Source organism: Lampetra planeri, chromosome 81 (genome assembly GCF_965212315.1).
Source record: "Lampetra planeri chromosome 81, kcLamPlan1.2.h2, whole genome shotgun sequence".
Lineage (NCBI taxonomy): Eukaryota > Metazoa > Chordata > Hyperoartia > Petromyzontiformes > Petromyzontidae > Lampetra > Lampetra planeri.
Window position 1 is genome coordinate 2,352,734 of NC_136185.1, and position 21,544 is coordinate 2,374,277.

At 54.5% G+C, this 21,544-nt stretch overlaps 1 protein-coding gene across 1 annotated transcript; it reads right to left on the reverse strand.

Annotated features, from left to right (window-relative positions):
* Nucleotides 1-650: 650 nt before the first annotated feature.
* Nucleotides 651-21,091, reverse strand: LOC144738301 (nipped-B-like protein; the record flags this gene model as incomplete). The annotated part of the gene is made up of 6 exons (XM_078621307.1): nt 20,670-21,091; nt 5,564-5,684; nt 4,697-4,862; nt 3,537-3,667; nt 1,875-1,997; nt 651-745 (listed from the first exon to the last, which is right to left on the reverse strand). Coding segments are annotated over exons 2-6 (579 nt in total), but the record flags the coding sequence as incomplete, so codon positions are not given.
* Nucleotides 21,092-21,544: the final 453 nt, after the last annotated feature.

A 21,544-nucleotide genomic window follows, 5' to 3' on the forward strand; every position in this document is an offset into this window, starting at 1 on the left:
GTGAGTGAGTAGGTGAGTGAGTGGCTAGGTGAGTGAGTGGGTGAGTAGGTGAGTGAGTAGGTGAGTAAGAAGGTGAGTGGCTAGGTGAGTAGGTGAGTGAGTAGGTGAGTGAGTAGGTGAGTGAGTGGCTAGGTGAGTAGGTGAGTGAGTAGGTGAGTGGCTAGGTGAGTGAGTGAGTAGGTGAGTGGCTAGGTGAGTGAGTGAGTAGGTGAGTGAGTAGGTGAGTAGGTAGGTGAGTGAGTAGGTGAGTGAGTAGGTGAGTGAGTGAGTAGGTGAGTAAGTAGGTGAGTGAGTAGGTGAGTGAGTGAGTGGGTAAGTAGGTGAGTGTGTAGGTGAGTGGCTAGGTGAGTAAGTAGGTGAGTGAGTAGGTATGTGAGTGAGTAGGTGAGTAGCTAAGTGAGTAAGAAGGTGAGTGAGTAGGTGAGTGAGTGAGTGAGTAGGTGAGTAGCTAAGTGAGTAAGATGGTGAGTAAGTAGGTGAGTGTGTAGGCACCTCGAGGGACTGGGAGGCATGGAGGCTGGCTGGTAAGAAGCTGCTACTGGGCTCCCGTGCATCGAGTTCTGAGAAAGCTTGTACTGCCCTCCCCCTCCGCCCCCACCTCCTCCTCCTCCACCCGCACCTCCTCCCCCATGGCCCCCACCTCCTCCCCCCCCACCTCCTCCTCCTCCCCCGTGGCCCCCACCCCCGCCTCCTCCTCCTCCTCCTGCCCCTCCCCCGTGCTGCAGCAGGGGCTGCTGCATGAGACCTGGGGGAGGTGAAACAAGAAAACAACAAGCCGGTACATCGTGTAGAGTGGCCACAGTGGTTCAGCATGTACAGTGGTGCTGCGCTTAGCGGTGCAGCGTACAGTGGTGCAGTGTGTACAGTGTGTACCAGAGGTGGGACAAAGTCATTGTTATGCAAGTCCAAGTCGAGTCGCAAGTCATCAAATTCATGACTCGAGTCTGACTCGAGTCCAAGTCACATGACTCGAGTCCACATCTCATAGGTGGGACAAAGTCATTGTTATGCAAGTCCAAGTCGAGTCGCAAGTCATCAAATTCATGACTCGAGTCTGACTCGAGTCCAAGTCACATGACTCGAGTCCACATCTCATAGGTGGGACAAAGTCATTGTTATGCAAGTCCAAGTCGAGTCGCAAGTCATCAAATTCATGACTCGAGTCTGACTCGAGTCCAAGTCACATGACTCGAGTCCACGCCTCTGGTGTGTACAGTGTGTAGTGGTGTGGCGTGTACAGTGGCACAGTGCATACAGTTTGTGTGCTGACGGAGCGTGTGCAGTTGTACAGTTTGTGTGGTGGTACGGTGTAGTGTAGTGGTGTCGTGTGTAGTGTAGTGGTGTAGTGTGATTAGTGGAGTGTGTCGTGTATAGTCTAGTGTAGCGCTGTAGTGTATAGTAGTGTAGTAGTGTATAGTGTAGTGTAGTAGTGTATAGTGTAGTGGTGTAGGGTGTGGTGGTGTAGTGTGTACGCTGTAGTGTGTATAATGCGGTGTAGGGGTGTAGTGTATACGGTGCAGTGTGTATACAGTGTAGTGTGTAGTGTGTATAGTGTAGTAGTGTGTGTAGTGTATGTGTATAGTGTAGTGTGTGTAGTGTACACGGTGCAGGGTGTAGGTTGCGGTGTAGTGTATACGGTGCAGTGTGTAGTGTGTATAGTGTAGTAGTGTATAGTGTAGTGTGTGTAGTGTAAAGTGTAGTGTGTGTAGTGTATAGTGTAGTAGTGTATAGTGTAGTGTGTGTAGTGTACACGGTGCAGGGTGTAGGTTGCTGTGTAGTGTGTATAGTGTAGTAGTGTATAGTGTAGTGTGTATAGTGTAGTGTGTATAGTGTACACGGTGCAGTGTGTAGGTTGCGGTGTAGTGCGGCTGTACCCTGTGCGTGCGGGAGGGAGTTGGAGGCGCTGGGTGACGGCTGCAGGATGTTGGGGGAGTGCATGCGGCTGTTGGACGGCTGTACGTACGGTGACGCCACCATGGGGGTGCGGGGCGCCAGGGCTGGGAGAGAACAGACAGACGCAAGACACACACAGGTAACAGTCACACACACACACAACACACACAGCACACACACACACAACACACACAGCACACGCACACAGCACACGCACAGGTAACAGTCACACACACAACACACACACAGCACACACACAGGTAACAGTCACACACACAACACACACACAGACACACACACACAACACACACAGAGTACACACACACACAACACACACACAGGGCAACAATCACACACACAACACACACAGCACACACACAGAGCACACACACACACAGGAAACAGTCACACACACAACACACACACAGCACACAAAACACACACACAAAACACACACACAGGGCAACAGTCACACACACAACACACAGAGCACACACACACAGGGTAACAGTCACACACACAACACACACAGCACACACACAGCACACGCAACACACACAGCACACGCAACACACACAGCACACGCAACACACACGCAGGTAACAGTCACACACACAACACACACAACACACACAACACACCACACGGAAGACACACACAACACAACACACACACAGCACACACACACACAACACACACACAGGTAACAGTCACACACACACACAGCACACACACACAGAGCACACACAACACAGCACACGCAACACACACACACAGCACACGCACACAACACACACAGCACACACACATAGCACACACACAGCACACACACACAGGGAAACACACACAGCACACACACACAGCACACGCAACACACACGCACACAGACACACACACACAACACACACAGCACACACACAGGGCAACAGTCACACACACAGCACACACAGCACACACACACAGGGCAACAGTGTAGTCTATAGTGTAGTCTGTAGTCTATAGTGTGGTCTATAACTCTATAGTATAGTGTAGTCTAGTGTAGTAGTATAGACTCACTCTGCACTCCGTAGTGTATAGTGTAGTGTATAGTGTAGTCTATAGTGTAGTGTATAGTGTATAGGCTCACTCTGCACTCCGTAGCGTATAGTGTAGTCTATAACTCTATAGCGTAGTGTATAGTGTAGTGTATAGTGTAGTCTGTAGTGTGGTATAGTACAGTAGTATAGCCTCACTCTGCACTCCGTAGCGTATAGTGTAGTCTATAGTGTAGTCTATAGTGTAGCGTATAGTGTAGTGTATAGTGTAGTCTATAACTCTACAGTGTGGTATAGTACAGTAGTATAGGCTCACTCTGCACTCCGTAGTGTATAGTGTAGTGTATAGTGTAGTGTATAGTGTAGTGTATAGTGTAGCGTATAGTGTAGTGTATAGTGTGGTCTATAGTCTGTAGTGTAGTCTGTAGTGTAGTCTATAATTCTATAGTATAGTATAGTGTATAGACTCACTCTGCACTCCGTAGTGTATAGTGTAGTGTATAGTGTAGTCTATAGTGTATAGTGTAGTGTATAGTGTAGTCTATAGTGTAGTCTATAGTGTAGTGTAGTGTATAGTGTAGTCTATTGTCTACAGTAGTATAGACTCACTCTGCACTCCGTAGCGCGACTGGAGGCTCTTCTCCTTGAAGACGGAGGGGCTGCGAGCCAACACCGACTGCAGCAAGGCCGGCACGTCGCCATCCGGCTCCTCAGAACCGCCCACACTCTCCTTCACCTCGCTACACAACAACAATAACAACACAACAACATCAACAACAACAACACGGGGGGGGGGGGGGGGGGGGGGAGACGTGATAGACTCACACGTGCTCTGTGGAGACCTGTGGGTGAGTGTGTGGGTGGGTAGGTGAGTGAGTGGGTGGGTAGGTGATTGGGTGAGTGAGTGGGTGGGTGGGTAGGTGGGTGGGTGAGTGGGTGGGTGGGTGGGTGGGTGAGTGAGTGAGTGAGTGAGTGAGTGGGTGAGTGAGTGGGTGAGTGAGTGAGTGGGTGGGTGGCTGGGTGAGTGGGTAGGTGAGTGGGTAGGTGAGTGGGTGGGTAGGTGAGTGTGTGTGTGTCTCTGGGTGAGTGGGTGGGTGGGTGGGTGAGTGAGTAAGTGGGTAGGTGAGTGTGTGTGTGTCTCTGGGTGAGTGGGTGGGTGGGCGAGTGAGTGGGTGGGTGAGTGGGTGGGTGTGTGTCTCTGGGTGGGTGGATGAGTGTGTGTGTGTTTCTGGGTGGGTGAGTGGGTGGGTGGGTAAGTGAGTGAGTGGGTGGGTGAGTGAGTGGGTGGGTGGGTGGGTGAGTGGGTGGGTGGGTGAGTGAGTGGGTGAGTGGGTGAGTGAGTGGGTGGGTGGGTGAGTGAGTGGGTGAGTGGGTGAGTGGGTGAGTGAGTGAGTGGGTGGGTGGGTGGGTGAGTGGGTGGGTGGGTGGGTGGGTGAGTGAGTGGGTGGGTGGGTGAGTGAGTGGGTGAGTGGGTGAGTGAGTGGGTGGGTGGGTGAGTGGATGGGTGAGTGGGTGAGTGGGTGGGTGGGTGAGTGGGTAGGTGAGTGGGTGAGTGTTTGAGTGTGTGTCTGTGTGTGTCTGTGTGTGTGTGTGTGTCTGTGTGTGCGTCTGTGTGTGTGTCTGTGTGTGTGTCTGTGTGTGTGTCTGTGTGTGTGTCTGTGTGTGTGTCTGTGTGTGTGTGTCTGTGTGTGTGTCTGTGTGTGCGTCTGTGTGTGTGTCTGTGTGTGTGTGTGTCTGTGTGTGTGTCTGTGTCTGTGTGTGCCACTCACATGTGCTCGGTGGAGACCTGTGCGAGGGCGTGGCACAGCTGGGCCACCAGCGCATCCTCCCGGCACGACAGCAGCCGAGCGGCATCCTCGGCCACGCGCGGAGAGAACAGCAGGGACTTGTTGGTGGTGGCGGGAAGCGGTGACGGTAGGGGCAGCTCGTTCAGCACTGGGGTGGACAATCACAGCGTGGGTGAGTGGGTGGGTGGGTGGGTGAGTGGGTGGGTGATTGAGTGGGTGGGTGATTGAGTGGGTGAGGTGAGTGGGTGGGTGGGTGGGTGGATGAGTGCGTGGGTGGGTGAGTGCGTCGGTGAGTGCGTGGGTGAGTGGGTGATTGAGTGGGTGAGGTGAGTGGGTGGGTGGATGGGTGGGTGGATGAGTGGGTGGGTGGGTGAGTGGGTGAGTGGGTGGGTGGGTGAGTGGGTGAGTGGGTGGGTGGGTGAGTGGGTGGGGTGAGTGGATGAGTGGGTGGGGTGAGTGGATGAGTGGGTGGGTGGTTGAGTGGGTGGGTGAGTGAGTGGTTGGGTGAGTGAGTGGGTGATTGTGTGGGTGATTGAGTGGGTGGGTGAGTGGGTGGGTGAATGCGTGGGTGGGTGGATGAGTGGGTGGGTGGGTGAGTGGGTGGGTGGATGAGTGGGTGGGTGGATGAGTGGGTGGGTGAGTGGGTGGGTGAGTGGGTGGGTGGATGGGTGGATGAGTGCGTGGGTGCGTGAGTGGGTGGGTGGGTGGATGAGTGGGTGGGTGGATGAGTGGGTGGGTGAGTGGGTGAATGGGTGAGTGGGTGGATGAGTGGATGAGTGATTGAATGGGTGGGTGGGTGGGTGAGTGAGTGGATGACCAAGCTGGTGGGTGAGTTGGTGAGCAACTCACGGTCGGTGAGGCTGGTAATGCCGGCCAGCGTAGTGATAGGGACATGAGGCATATCGCCATTCATCTTTCGGAGATTGGGCCACAGGCGTTTTCACTTAAAAATATCCGGCCGATGCTTCACCTACACACAAGGGAGAGATACACACGGCGACATGTTCACTACCTCGCCTGGTACACAGGGGGGGGGACAGAGACACGGGGGGGGGGGGAGACACGGGGGGGAGACACGGGAGGGGGGGACACGGGGGGGCAGAGACACGGGGGGAGACACTGGGATACACTGGAAGACACTGGAAGACACAGGGAGACACAGGGAGTCTCTGGGAGACACTGAGACACTGTGAGACACTGTGAGACACTGAGAGTCTCTGGGAGACACTGTGAGACACTGAGACACTGGGAGACACTGTGACACACTGAGACACTGGGATACACTGGAAGACACTGGAAGATACAGGGAGACACAGGGAGTCTCTGTGAGACACTGTGAGACACTGTGAGACACTGGGAGACACTGAGAGTCTCTGGGAGACACTGTGAGACACTGAGACACTGGGAGACACTGTGACACACTGAGACACTGGAAGACACAGGGAGACACTGGAAGACACTGGAAGACACAGGGAGTCTCTGGGAGACACTGAGACACTGTGAGACACTGTGAGACACTGAGAGTCTCTGGGAGACACTGAGACACTGAGACACTGGGAGACACTGTGACACACTGAGACACTGGGATACACTGGAAGACACTGGAAGATACAGGGAGACACAGGGAGTCTCTGTGAGACACTGTGAGACACTGTGAGACACTGGGAGACACTGAGAGTCTCTGGGAGACACTGTGAGACACTGAGACACTGGGAGACACTGTGACACACTGAGACACTGGGAGACACTGGAAGACACAGGGAGACACAGGGAGTCTCTGGGAGACACTGAGACACTGTGAGACAGTGGGAGACACTGAGAGTCTCTGGGAGACACTGTGAGACACTGAGAGACACTGTGAGACACTGAGACACTGGGAGACACTGGGAGACACTGGGAGACACTGGGAGACACTGGAAGACACAGGGAGACACAGGGAGACACAGGGAGACACTCAGACACTGTGAGACACTGAGAGTCTCTGGGAGACAATGTGAGACACTGTGAGACAACACTGAGAGACACTGTGAGACACTGGGAGACACTGGGAGACACTGGAAGACACTGGAAGACACAGGGAGACACAGGGAGTCTCTGGGAGACACTGAGACACTGTGAGACACTGGGAGACACTGAGAGTCTCTGGGAGTCTCTGGGAGACACTGTGGGACACTGAGAGACACTGTGAGACACTGAGAGTATCTGGGAGACACTGAGACACTGTGAGATACTGGGAGACACTGTGACACACTGTGAGAGACACTGTGAGACACTGATACACTGGGAGACACTGGAAGACACAGGGAGACACTGAGAGCCTCTGGGAGACACTGTGAGATACTGGGAGACACTGTGATACACTGTGAGAGACACTGAGAGACACACTGAGATACACTTAGACACACTGAGAAATACCGGGAGGCACTGGGAGACACTGGGAGACACACTGAGATATTGGGAAACACAGAGACACTGAGAGAGACTGTGAGACAGAGACAGCAGGAGACACCGTGAGACACTGTGAGACACTGTGAGACACTGTGAGACACTGAGACACTGTGAGACACTGTGAGACACTGAGACACTGTGAGACACTGGGAGACACTGTGAGACAGAGACACTGTGAGACACTGTGAGACACTGTGAGACACTGTGAGACACTGAGACACTGGGACACTGTGAGACACCGGGAGACACCGTGAGACACTGAGACACTGGGAGACACTGAGACACTGGGAGACAGAGACACTGTGAGACACCGGGAGACACCGGGAGACACTGTGAGACACTAGAAGACACTGAGACACTGGGAGACACACTGATATATTGGGAGACACAGAGACACCGGGAGACACTGTGAGACACTGAGAGATACTATGAGATACTGTGAGACACTGGGAGACACTGGGAGACACACTGAGACACACTGAGACACACTGAGATATTGGGAAACACAGAGACACTGAGAGAGACTGTGAGACAGAGACGGCAGGAGAGACCGTGAGACACTGAGAGATATACTATGAGACACTGGGAGACACACAGAGACACAGAGAGACTGTGAGACACTGGGAGACACACTGAAACACACTGGGATATTGGGAGACACAGAGACACTGCGAGAGACTGTGAGACAGAGACGGCAGGATGGGGCCTTTTATCTCCGCAGGGTGACAAAGACTCAATCTGTCGCCTGCACTTAGCACTGTACACATAACACGATGCACCCCACAGACAAAGATCCCCCGCGTAGCCTCTAGCAGGCTGTAGGGGCAAGTGCTGTTAGTAGCATCTATACAGACAAAGATCCCCCGCGTAGCCTCTAGCAGGCTGTAGGGGCAAGTGCTGTTAGTAGCATCTATACAAAGATCCCCCGAGTAGCCTCTAGCAGGCAGTAGGGGCAAGTGCTCTAAGTAGCATCTACACAGACAAAGGTCCCCCGTGTAGCCTCTAGCAGGCTGTAGGGGCAAGTGCTGTTAGTAGCATCTATACAGAGACAAAGATCCCCCGTGTAGCCTCTAGCAGGCTGTAGGGGCAAGTGCTGTTAGTAGCATCTATACAGACAAAGATCCCCCGTGTAGCCTCTAGCAGGCTGTAGGGGCAAGTGCTGTTAGTAGCATCTATACAGACAAAGATCCCCCGTGTAGCCTCTAGCAGGCTGTAGGGGCAAGTGCTGTTAGTAGCATCTATACAGACAAAGATCCCCCGTGTAGCCTCTAGCAGGCTGTAGGGGCAAGTGCTGTTAGTAGCATCTATACAGACAAAGATCCCCCGCGTAGCCTCTAGCAGGCTGTAGGGGCAAGTGCTGTTAGTAGCATCTATACAAAGATCCCCCGAGTAGCCTCTAGCAGGCAGTAGGGGCAAGTGCTCTAAGTAGCATCTACACAGACAAAGGTCCCCCGTGTAGCCTCTAGCAGGCTGTAGGGGCAAGTGCTGTTAGTAGCATCTATACAGAGACAAAGATCCCCCGTGTAGCCTCTATTAGGCTGTAGGGGCAAGTGCTGTCAGTGGCACCTACACACAGACAAAGGTCCCCCGTGTAGCCTCTAGCAGGCTGTAGGGGCAAGTGCTGTTAGTAGCATCTATACAGACAAAGATCCCCCGTGTAGCCTCTAGCAGGCTGTAGGGGCAAGTGCTGTTAGTAGCATCTATACAGACAAAGATCCCCCGTGTAGCCTCTAGCAGGCTGTAGGGGCAAGTGCTGTTAGTAGCATCTATACAGACAAAGATCCCCCGTGTAGCCTCTAGCAGGCTGTAGGGGCAAGTGCTGTTAGTAGCATCTATACAGACAAAGATCCCCCGTGTAGCCTCTAGCAGGCTGTAGGGGCAAGTGCTGTTAGTAGCATCTATACAAAGATCCCCGTGTAGCCTCTAGCAGGCTGTAGGGGCAAGTGCTGTAAGTAGCATCTACACAGACAAAGGTCCCCCGTGTAGCCTCTAGCAGGCTGTAGGGGCAAGTGCTGTCAGTAGCACCTACACACAGACAAAGCTCCCCCGTGTAGCCTCTATCAGGCTGTAGGGGCAAGTGCTGTTAGTAGCATCTATACAGACAAAGATCCCCCGTGTAGCCTCTAGCAGGCTGTAGGGGCAAGTGCTGTTAGTAGCATCTATACAAAGATCCCCGTGTAGCCTCTAGCAGGCTGTAGGGGCAAGTGCTGTTAGTAGCATCTACACAGACAAAGGTCCCCCGTGTAGCCTCTAGCAGGCTGTAGGGGCAAGTGCTGTCAGTAGCACCTACACACAGACAAAGCTCCCCCGTGTAGCCTCTATCAGGCTGTAGGGGCAAGTGCTGTCAGTAGCACCTACACACAGACAAAGCTCCCCCGTGTAGCCTCTCGCAGGCTGTAGGGGCAAGTGCTGTCAGTATCGAGTAGTAGTTTTACCTCAAATACTCTCACAATCCCTACACTGATGAGAGTTTTACCTCAGACATACACTCACACACCACCACTGATTCACCACAATCACTACACTGATGAGGTTTTTACCTCAGAAATACACTCACACTCCCACTGATTCACCACAATCACTACACTGGTGAGGTTTTACCTCAGAAATACACTCACACTCCCACTGATTCACCACAATCACTACACTGGTGAGGTTTTACCTCAGAAATACACTCACACTCCCACTGATTCACCACAATCACTACACTGATGAGGTTTTTACCTCAGACATACACTCACACAGCCACTGATTCACCACAATCACTACACTGGTGAGGTTTTACCTCAGACATACACTCATACTCCCACTGATTCACCACAATCACTACACTGGTGAGGTTTTACCTCAGAAATACACTCACACTCCCACTGATTCACCACAATCACTACACTGGTGAGGTTTTACCTCAGAAATACACTCACACTCCCACTGATTCACCACAATCACTACACTGGTGAGGTTTTACCTCAGAAATACACTCACACTCCCACTGATTCACCACAATCACTACACTGGTGAGGTTTTACCTCAGAAATACACTCACACTCCCACTGATTCACCACAATCACTACACTGGTGAGGTTTTACCTCAGAAATACACTCACACTCCACTGATTCACCACAATCACTACACTGGTGAGGTTTTACCTCAGATATACACTCACACTCCCCACTGATTCACCACAATCACTACACTGATGAAGTTTTACCTCAGACATACACTCACACAGCCACTGATTCACCACAATCACTACACTGATGAGAGTTTTACCTCAGACATACACTCACACTCCCACTGATTCACCACAATCACTACACTGATGAAGTTTTACCTCAGACATACACTCACACAGCCACTGATTCACCACAATCACTACACTGATGAGGTTTTACCTCAGACATACACTCACACCACACCACTGATTCACCACAATCACTACACTGATGAAGTTTTACCTCAGACATACACTCACACTCCCACTGATTCACCACAATCACTACACTGACGAAGTTTTACCTCGGACATACACTCACACTCCCACTGATTCACCACAATCACTGCACTGGTGAGGTTTTACCTCAGACATACACTCACACTCCCACTGATTCACCACAATCACTACACTGATGAAGTTTTACCTCAGACATACACTCACACTCCCACTGATTCACCACAACCACTACACAACCACAAAGAGTGACTTTACCTCAGGAACACAACCACAACAACCACCACTACCACCACCACTACCACAACCACCACCACCATAGCCACAACAACCACCACCACTACCACCACCACGATTAATTTCAACTCAACAACACAGACAACCCGACACGGCTTTACACAACCAGAGTGAAATTACATCAGAAACACGACCACCACCAACAACAACCACCACCACCAACCACAACAACACCCACCACCAATCACAACCAAAACCACCAACCACAACAAAACCAACCACCGCTACAACCACAACCACCACCACAAAACCATCAACCACCGCCACCACCACCAACCACAACCATCACCAACCACAACAACCACAAAAACAACAACCACCACCACAACAACAATCACCGACACAACAATCACCACCACAACAACCGCCACCACAACAATCACCGACACAACAATCACCACCACAACCGCCACAACAACCACCACCACCACTACAACAACTACCACAACAACAACAACAACCACCACCACAATAATCACAACAACCGCCACCACCAACAACAACCACAACAACAACTCTGAACCCCAACCACCCACCAAGGCCCAAGGCTTCTCCTGTCCAGCGGCTCGCTCAGCCCACCGCGGGGGAGGGGCGAGTGGGGGAGGGGAGGGGCGAGTGGGGGGGTGGGAGGGGCGAGTGGGGGAGGGGGAGGGGCGAGTGGGGGGGGTGGGAGGGGCGAGTGGGGGGGGGGGAGGGGCGAGTGGGGGGGGGTGGGAGGGGCGAGTGGGGGGGGGGAGGGGCGGAGTGGGGGGGGTGGGAGGGGCGAGTGGGGGGAGGAGAGGGGGCGAGTGGGGGAGGGGAGGGGCGAGTGGGGGAGGGGAGGGGCGAGTGGGGGAGGGGGAGGGGCGAGTGGGGGTGGGAGGGGCGAGTGGGGGAGGGGGCGAAGTGGGGGAGGGGAGGGGCGAGTGGGGGAGGGGAGGGGCTAGTGGGGGTGGGAGGGGCGAGTGGGGGAGGGGCGAGTGGGGGAGGGGAAGGGCGAGTGGGGGGGTGGGAGGGGCGAGTGGGGGGTGGGAGGGGGCGAGTGGGGGAGGGGAGGGGCGAGTGGGGGGGTGGGAGGGGCGAGTGGGGGAGGGGAGGGGCGAGTGGGGGGGTGGGAGGGGCGAGTGGGGGGGAGGAGAGGGGGCGAGTGGGGAGGGGAGGGGCGAGGTGGGGGGGTGGGAGGGGCGAGTGGGGGGAGGAGAGGGGCGAGTGGGGGAGGGGAGGGGGCGAGTGGGGGTGAGAGGGGCGAGTGGGGGGAGGGGGAGGGGGCGAGTGGGGGGTGGGAGGGGGCGAGTGGGGGGGGAGGGGAGGGCGAGTGGGGGGTGAGAGGGGCGAGTGGGGGAGGGGGAGGGGCGATGTGGGGGAGGGGAGGGGCGAGTGGGGGGAGGGGAGGGGCGAGTGGGGGGGTGGGAGGGGCGAGGTGGGGGGAGGAGAGGGGCGAGTGGGGGAGGGGAGGGGCGAGTGGGGGAGGGGAGGGGCGAGTGGGGGGGGTGGGAGGGGCGAGTGGGGGGAGGAGAGGGGCGAGTGGGGGAGGGGAGGGGCGAGTGGGGGGGGTGGGAGGGGGCGAGTGGGGGGTGGGAGGGGCGAGTGGGGGAGGGGAGGGGCGAGTGGGGGGGTGAGAGGGGCGAGTGGGGGAGGGGAGGGGCGAGTGGGGGAGGGGAGGGGGCGAGTGGGGGAGGGGGGGGGGCGAGTGGGGGAGGGGGGTGGGAGGGGCGAGTGGGGGGGTGGGAGGGGAGGGGCGAGTGGGGGGGTGGGAGGGGAGGGGCTAGTGGGGGGTTGGAGCACCAATCCGCGGCCGTCTTTGTCTCTCCTCGCACTGTGCTCGCCACAACGCGCGCGCGCGCACTGTACACGGCAGTTCAACTCGCTGAGGTAAGCCCCGCCCCCCGTTAGGCCCCTCCCCCCCGTTAAAGCCCCTCCCCCCCCCCCCCCAGTTAGGCCCCCCCTCCCCTCGATAACCCCCTCCCCCCCCCGGAGCCCCTCCACCCCAAACTCGCGCGCGCCAAGCAGCCCCGCCCCTCTATACCACCAGCCCCCCCCCCAAACTCCACCCGGCCCCTCCCCACTCCCGGCCACTCGTCCTTGTCGCGCGCAGAAGGCGGGAAAACAAGAGACGAAAGGGGGGGGGGGGTTAGGTCAGTCAGGCAGAGCCAATAGGAATGCGGGGGAAAGTGAGGGAGAGTAGGAGGGGTGGGTGAGAGGCGGAGCCAATAGGGAGCCGGGGAAAGCGGGCGAGAAGGGGGGGGGGGGTTAAAGAGGCGGAGCCAATAGGGAGCCGGGGAAAGTGATGGGAGACTCAGCACTGCAACCCATAGACTCAGCACTGTCACCCACAGACTCAGCACTGTCACCCACAGACTCAGCACTGTCACCCACAGACTCAGCACTGTCACCCACAGACTCAGCACTGTCACCCATAGACTCAGCACTGTCACCCACAGACTCAGCACTGCAACCCACAGACTCAGCACTGTCACCCACAGACTCAGCACTGTCACCCACAGACTCAGCACTGTCACCCACAGACTCAGCACTGTCACCCATAGACTCAGCACTGTCACCCATAGACTCAGCACTGTCACCCACAGACTCAGCACTGTCACCCACAGACTCAGTACTGTCACCCACAGACTCAGCACTGTCACCCATAGACTCAGCACTGTCACCCACAGACTCAGCACTGTCACCCATAGACTCAGCACTGTCACCCATAGACTCAGCACTGTCACCCATAGACTCAGCACTGTCACCCATAGACTCAGCACTGTCACCCATAGACACTCAGCACTGTCACCCACAGACTCAGCACTGTCACCCATAGACTCAGCACTGTCACCCATAGACTCAGCACTGTCACCCACAGACTCAGCACTGTCACCCATAGACTCAGCACTGTCAGCCATAGACTCAGCACTGTCACCCATAGACTCAGCACTGTCACCCACAGACTCAGCACTGTCACCCATAGACTCAGCACTGTCACCCATAGACTCAGCACTGTCACCCACAGACTCAGCACTGTCACCCATAGACTCAGCACTGTCACCCATAGACTCAGCACTGTCACCCATAGACTCAGCACTGTCACCCACAGACTCAGCACTGTCACCCACAGACTCAGCACTGTCACCCATAGACTCAGCACTGTCACCCATAGACTCAGTACTGCCACCCATAGACTCAGCACTGTCACCCATAGACTCAGTACTGCCACCCATAGACTCAGCACTGTCACCCACAGACTCAGCACTGTCACCCACAGACTCAGCACTGTCACCCACAGACTCAGCACTGTCACCCATAGACTCAGCACTGTCACCCATAGACTCAGTACTGCCACCCATAGACTCAGCACTGTCACCCATAGACTCAGTACTGCCACCCATAGACTCAGCACTGTCACCCACAGACTCAGCACTGTCACCCACAGACTCAGCACTGTCACCCACAGACTCAGCACTGTCACCCATAGACTCAGCACTGTCACCCAGAGACTCAGTACTGCCACCCATAGACTCAGCACTGTCACTCAGACTCAGTACTGTCACCCATAGACTCAGCACTGTCACCCATAGACTCAGCACTGTCACCCATAGACTCAGCACTGTCACCCATAGACTCAGTACTGTCACCCATAGACTCAACACTGCCACCCACAGACTCAGCACTGTCACCCACAGACTCAGCACTGTCACCCGTAGACTCAGCACTGTCACCCATAGACTCAGCATTGCCACACATAGACTCAGCATTGTCACCCATAGACTCAGCACTGCCACCCACAGACTCAGCACTGTCACCCATAGACTCAGCACTGCCACCCACAGACTCAGCACTGTCACCCACAGACTCAGCACTGCCACCCACAGACTCAGCACTGCCACCCACAGACTCAGCACTGTCACCCACAGACTCAGCACTGTCACCCATAGACTCAGCACTGTCACCCACAGACTCAGCACTGCCACCCACAGACTCAGCACTGCCACCCATAGACTCAGCACTGCCACCCACAGACTCAGCACTGCCATAGACTCAACACTGCCACCCACAGACTCAGCACTGTCACCCACAGACTCAGCACTGCCATAGACTCAGCACTGTCACCCATAGACTCAGCACTGTCACCCACAGACTCAGCACTGCCATAGACTCAGCACTGCCACCCATAGACTCAGCACTGTCATCCTTAGACTCAGCACTGTCACCCACAGACTCAGCACTGCCATAGACTCAGCACTGTCACCCATAGACTCAGCACTGCCATAGACTCAGCACTGCCACCCACAGACTCAGCACTGTCACCCACAGACTCAGCACTGTCACCCATAGACTCAGCACTGTCACCCATAGACTCAGCACTGCTACCCATAGACTCAGCACTGCCACCCACAGACTCAGCACTGCTACCCATAGACTCAGCACTGCCACCCACAGACTCAGCACTGTCACCCACAGACTCAGCACTGCCACCCACAGACTCAGCACTGTCACCCACAGACTCAGCACTGTCACCCACAGACTCAGCACTGTCACCCATAGACTCAGCACTGTCACCCATAGACTCAGTACTGCCACCCATAGACTCAGCACTGTCACCCATAGACTCAGTACTGCCACCCATAGACTCAGCACTGTCACCCACAGACTCAGCACTGTCACCCACAGACTCAGCACTGTCACCCACAGACTCAGCACTGTCACCCATAGACTCAGCACTGTCACCCAGAGACTCAGTACTGCCACCCATAGACTCAGCACTGTCACTCAGACTCAGTACTGTCACCCATAGACTCAGCACTGTCACCCATAGACTCAGCACTGTCACCCATAGACTCAGCACTGTCACCCATAGACTCAGTACTGTCACCCATAGACTCAACACTGCCACCCACAGACTCAGCACTGTCACCCACAGACTCAGCACTGTCACCCGTAGACTCAGCACTGTCACCCATAGACTCAGCATTGCCACACATAGACTCAGCATTGTCACCCATAGACTCAGCACTGCCACCCACAGACTCAGCACTGTCACCCATAGACTCAGCACTGCCACCCACAGACTCAGCACTGTCACCCACAGACTCAGCACTGCCACCCACAGACTCAGCACTGCCACCCACAGACTCAGCACTGTCACCCACAGACTCAGCACTGTCACCCATAGACTCAGCACTGTCACCCACAGACTCAGCACTGCCACCCACAGACTCAGCACTGCCACCCATAGACTCAGCACTGCCACCCACAGACTCAGCACTGCCATAGACTCAACACTGCCACCCACAGACTCAGCACTGTCACCCACAGACTCAGCACTGCCATAGACTCAGCACTGTCACCCATAGACTCAGCACTGTCACCCACAGACTCAGCACTGCCATAGACTCAGCACTGCCACCCATAGACTCAGCACTGTCATCCTTAGACTCAGCACTGTCACCCACAGACTCAGCACTGCCATAGACTCAGCACTGTCACCCATAGACTCAGCACTGCCATAGACTCAGCACTGCCACCCACAGACTCAGCACTGTCACCCACAGACTCAGCACTGTCACCCATAGACTCAGCACTGTCACCCATAGACTCAGCACTGCTACCCATAGACTCAGCACTGCCACCCACAGACTCAGCACTGCTACCCATAGACTCAGCACTGCCACCCACAGACTCAGCACTGTCACCCACAGACTCAGCACTGCCACCCACAGACTCAGCACTGTCACCCACAGACTCAGCACTGTCACCCATAGACTCAGCACTGCTACCCACAGACTCAGCACTGCCACCCACAGACTCAGCACTGCCACCCACAGACTCAGCACTGTCACCCACAGACTCAGCACTGTCACCCATAGACTCAGCACTGCTACCCATAGACTCAGCACTGCCACCCACAGACTCAGCACTGCTACCCACAGACTCAGCACTGCCACCCACAGACTCAGCACTGCCACCCACAGACTCAGCACTGTCACCCACAGACTCAGCACTGTCACCCATAGACTCAGCACTGCTACCCATAGACTCAGCACTGCCACCCACAGACTCAGCACTGCCACCCACAGACTCAGCACTGTCACCCACAGACTCAGCACTGCCACCCACAGACTCAGCACTGCCATAGGACTCAGCACTGCCACCCACAGACTCAGCACTGCCATAGGACTCAGCACTGTCACCCACAGACTCAGCACTGCCACCCATAGACTCAGCACTGCCACCCACAGACTCAGCACTGCCATAGACTCAACACTGCCACCCACAGACTCAGCACTGTCACCCACAGACTCAGCACTGCCATAGACTCAGCACTGTCACCCATAGACTCAGCACTGTCACCCACAGACTCAGCACTGCCATAGACTCAGCACTGCCACCCATAGACTCAGCACTGTCATCCTTAGACTCAGCACTGTCACCCACAGACTCAGCACTGCCATAGACTCAGCACTGTCACCCATAGACTCAGCACTGCCATAGACTCAGCACTGCCACCCACAGACTCAGCACTGTCACCCACAGACTCAGCACTGTCACCCATAGACTCAGCACTGTCACCCATAGACTCAGCACTGCTACCCATAGACTCAGCACTGCCACCCACAGACTCAGCACTGCTACCCATAGACTCAGCACTGCCACCCACAGACTCAGCACTGTCACCCACAGACTCAGCACTGCCACCCACAGACTCAGCACTGTCACCCACAGACTCAGCACTGTCACCCACAGACTCAGCACTGTCACCCATAGACTCAGCACTGCTACCCACAGACTCAGCACTGCCACCCACAGACTCAGCACTGCCACCCACAGACTCAGCACTGTCACCCACAGACTCAGCACTGTCACCCATAGACTCAGCACTGCTACCCATAGACTCAGCACTGCCACCCACAGACTCAGCACTGCCACCCACAGACTCAGCACTGTCACCCACAGACTCAGCACTGCCACCCACAGACTCAGCACTGCCATAGGACTCAGCACTGTCACCCATAGACTCAGCACTGTCACCCACAGACTCAGCACTGCCATAGACTCAGTACTGCCACCCACAGACTCAGCACTGTCACCCACAGACTCAGCACTGCCACCCACAGACTCAGCACTGCCACCCAGACTCAGCACTGCCACCCACAGACTCAGCACTGCCATAGACTCAGTACTGCCACCCACAGACTCAGCACTGTCACCCACAGACTCAGCACTGCCACCCACAGACTCAGCACTGCCACCCAGACTCAGCACTGCCACCCACAGACTCAGCACTGCCATAGACTCAGCACTGTCACCCATAGACTCAGCACTGCCACCCACAGACTCAGCACTGCCACAGACTCAACACTGCCACCCACAGACTCAGCACTGTCACCCACCGACTCAGCACTGTCACCCACAGACTCAGCACTGCCACCCACAGACTCAGCACTGTCACCCACAGACTCAGCACTGTCACCCACAGACTCAGCACTGCCACCCACAGACTCAGCACTGTCACCCACAGACTCAGCACTGTCACCCATAGACTCAGCACTGTCACCCACAAACTCAGCACTGCAACCCACAGACTCAGCACTGTCACCCACAGACTCAGCACTGCCATAGACTCAGTACTGCCACCCACAGACTCAGCACTGTCACCCACAGACTCAGCACTGCCACCCACAGACTCAGCACTGCCATAGACTCAGCACTGCCACCCATAGACTCAGCACTGTCATCCATAGACTCAGCACTGTCACCCACAGACTCAGCACTGCCACCCACAGACTCAGCACTGCCACCCACAGACTCAGCACTGCCATAGACTCAGCACTATCACCCATAGACTCAGCACTGCCACCCACAGACTCAGCACTGTCACCCATAGACTCAGCACTGTCACCCACAGACTCAGCACTGTCACCCATAGACTCAGCACTGTCACCCACAGACTCAGCACTGCCACCCACAGACTCAGCACTGTCACCCACAGACTCAGCACTGTCACCCACAGACTCAGCACTGCCACCCACAGACTCAGCACTGTCACCCACAGACTCAGCACTGTCACCCATAGACTCAGCACTGCCACAGACTCAGCACTGTCACCCACAGACTCAGCACTGCCACAGACTCAGCACTATCACCCATAGACTCAGCACTGCCATAGACTCAGCACTGCCACCCATAGACTCAGCACTGCCACCCATACTCAGCACTGCCACAGACTCAGCACTGCCACCCACAGACTCAGCACTGCCACCCACAGACTCACACCATTGCACCACATCAACACTGAGGCTGGCTCTGCCCACGGTAAGGCTTCCGTGGAGGAGGATGTTTAGCTTAGGACGCTGCTTGCTGGGCCAGTGTGCCAGGCTAGGTGCACCTTGAGGCGGCTGCTGGGCAGCTGGAGAGGCAGTCGCCCCTCCAGAAACAACGGAGGAGCGACGCTCACAACAACGAGCGGAGTGCCGGGCGGTTAAAGCACAGCAAGTTGGCACAGTGTGGTGGTACAGCTGGTGCACCTAGCCTGGCAGTGGGGGGGAACATCTGTGCGTATCTGTGTGTGTCTTTGTGTGTCTTTGTGTCTGTGTGTATCTGTGTATTTATGTGTGTATCTATGTGTCTGTGTCTGTCTGTGTGTGTGTGTATCTATGTGTCTGTGTGTGTATCTGTGTGTGTGTCTGTGTGTGTATCTGTGTGTGTATCTGTGTGTGTATCTGTGTGTGTATCTGTGTGTGTATCTGTGTGTGTATCTGTGTGTGTATCTGTGTGTGTATCTGTGTGTGTATCTGTGTGTGTATCTGTGTGTGTATCTGTGTATCTGTGTGTGTGTATCTGTGTGTGTGTATCTGTGTGTGTGTATCTGTGTGTGTGTATCTGTGTGTGTGTATCTGTGTGTGTGTATCTGTGTGTGTGTATCTGTGTGTGTGTATCTGTGTGTGTATCTGTGTGTGTATCTGTGTATCTGTGTGTGTGTATCTGTATGTATATTAGTGTGTGTATCTGTGTGTGTATCTGTGTGTGTATCTGTGTGTGTATCTTAGTGTGTGTATCTGTGTGTGTATCTGTGTGTGTATCTATGTGTGTATGTATGTGTGTCTGTGTGTGTCTGTGTGTGTATCTGTGTGTATCTGTGTGTATCTGTGTGTGTCTGTGTGTGTATATCTGTGTGTGTCTGTGTGTGTATCTGTGTGTGTGTCTGTGTGTGTATCTGTGTGTGTATCTGTGTGTATCTGTGTGTGTGTCTGTGTGTGTATCTATGTGTGTTTGTGTGTATGTCTATGTATCTGTGTGTGTATCTGTATGTGTGTCTGTATCTGTGTGTATCTGTGTGTATCTGTGTGTGTATCTGTGTGTGTATCTATGTGTCTGTGTGTGTATCTGTGTGTGTATCTGTGTGTGTATCTGTCTTTGTATCTGTGTGTCTGTGTGTGTATCTGTGTGTGTATCTGTGTGTGTGTCTATGTGTGTGTGTGTATCTATGTGTATCTGTGTGTGTATCTGTGTGTGTGTATCTGTGTGGGTCTCACCGTCTATAGACTGCAGCTGTGTACTGTACATACTGTGGCTGTGTATACTGTACATAGACTGTAGCTGTATACTGTATATAGACTGTAGCTGTGCACTGTATATATACTGTAGCTGTATACTGTATAGACTGTAGCTGTGTACTGCATGCACTGTAGCTGTGCACTATACGTACTGTATATGTACTGTAGCTGTGTACTGTGTATACTGTATATACAGTACGTACTGTACGTACTGTAGCTGTGTCTCACCTCTTCACTCGCGGTCCAGGCGCCAGCATCGCAGCCTCGGGGCCCTCGTCCCGCGGCCGCCTGTGTCTCTCCCCCCCCCCCCCCCCCCCCACGACCGCCTTTGTCTCTCTCGCTCTCTCTCTCCGACCGCCTGTGTCTCCACCACCACCTACACCACCTCCACCACCACCACCTCCACCACCACCTCCACCACCACCACTCTCTCACTCACCCACCACCTAGGCCGCCTCTGTGTCTCTCTCGCTCTCTCCTCTCGCGCGCGACTCGACCGTCTTTGTATCTCTCTCTCTCTCTATCGTCACGTCCACCTTTGTCTCCCCTCCTCCACCACCACCTCCACCACCTCCACCACCACCTCCACCTCCTCCTCGCGCGGAGCGCCGCTCGCTAAGGCGTCCCTCCACAGAAGAAGAAGCAGAAAATGTCTACCGCGTGACGTCACCCGCGGTAGCCGCTACAACTTTATAGACAACACTTCACTACAACTTTATAGACAACACTGATACAACTTTATAGACAACATTGATACAACTTTATAGACAACACCGATACAACTTTATAAACAACACTGATACAACTTTATAGACAACACTTCACTACAACTTTATAGACAACACTTCACTACAACTTTATAGACAACACTTCACTACAACTTTATAGACAACACTTCACTACAACTTTATAGACAACACTGATACAACTTTATAGAGAACACTTCACTACAACTTTATAGACAACACTGATACAACTTTATAGACAACACTGATACAACTTTATAGACAACATTGATACAACTTTATAGACAACACCGATACAACTTTATAGACAACACTGATACAACTTTATAGACAACACTGATACAACTTTATAGACAA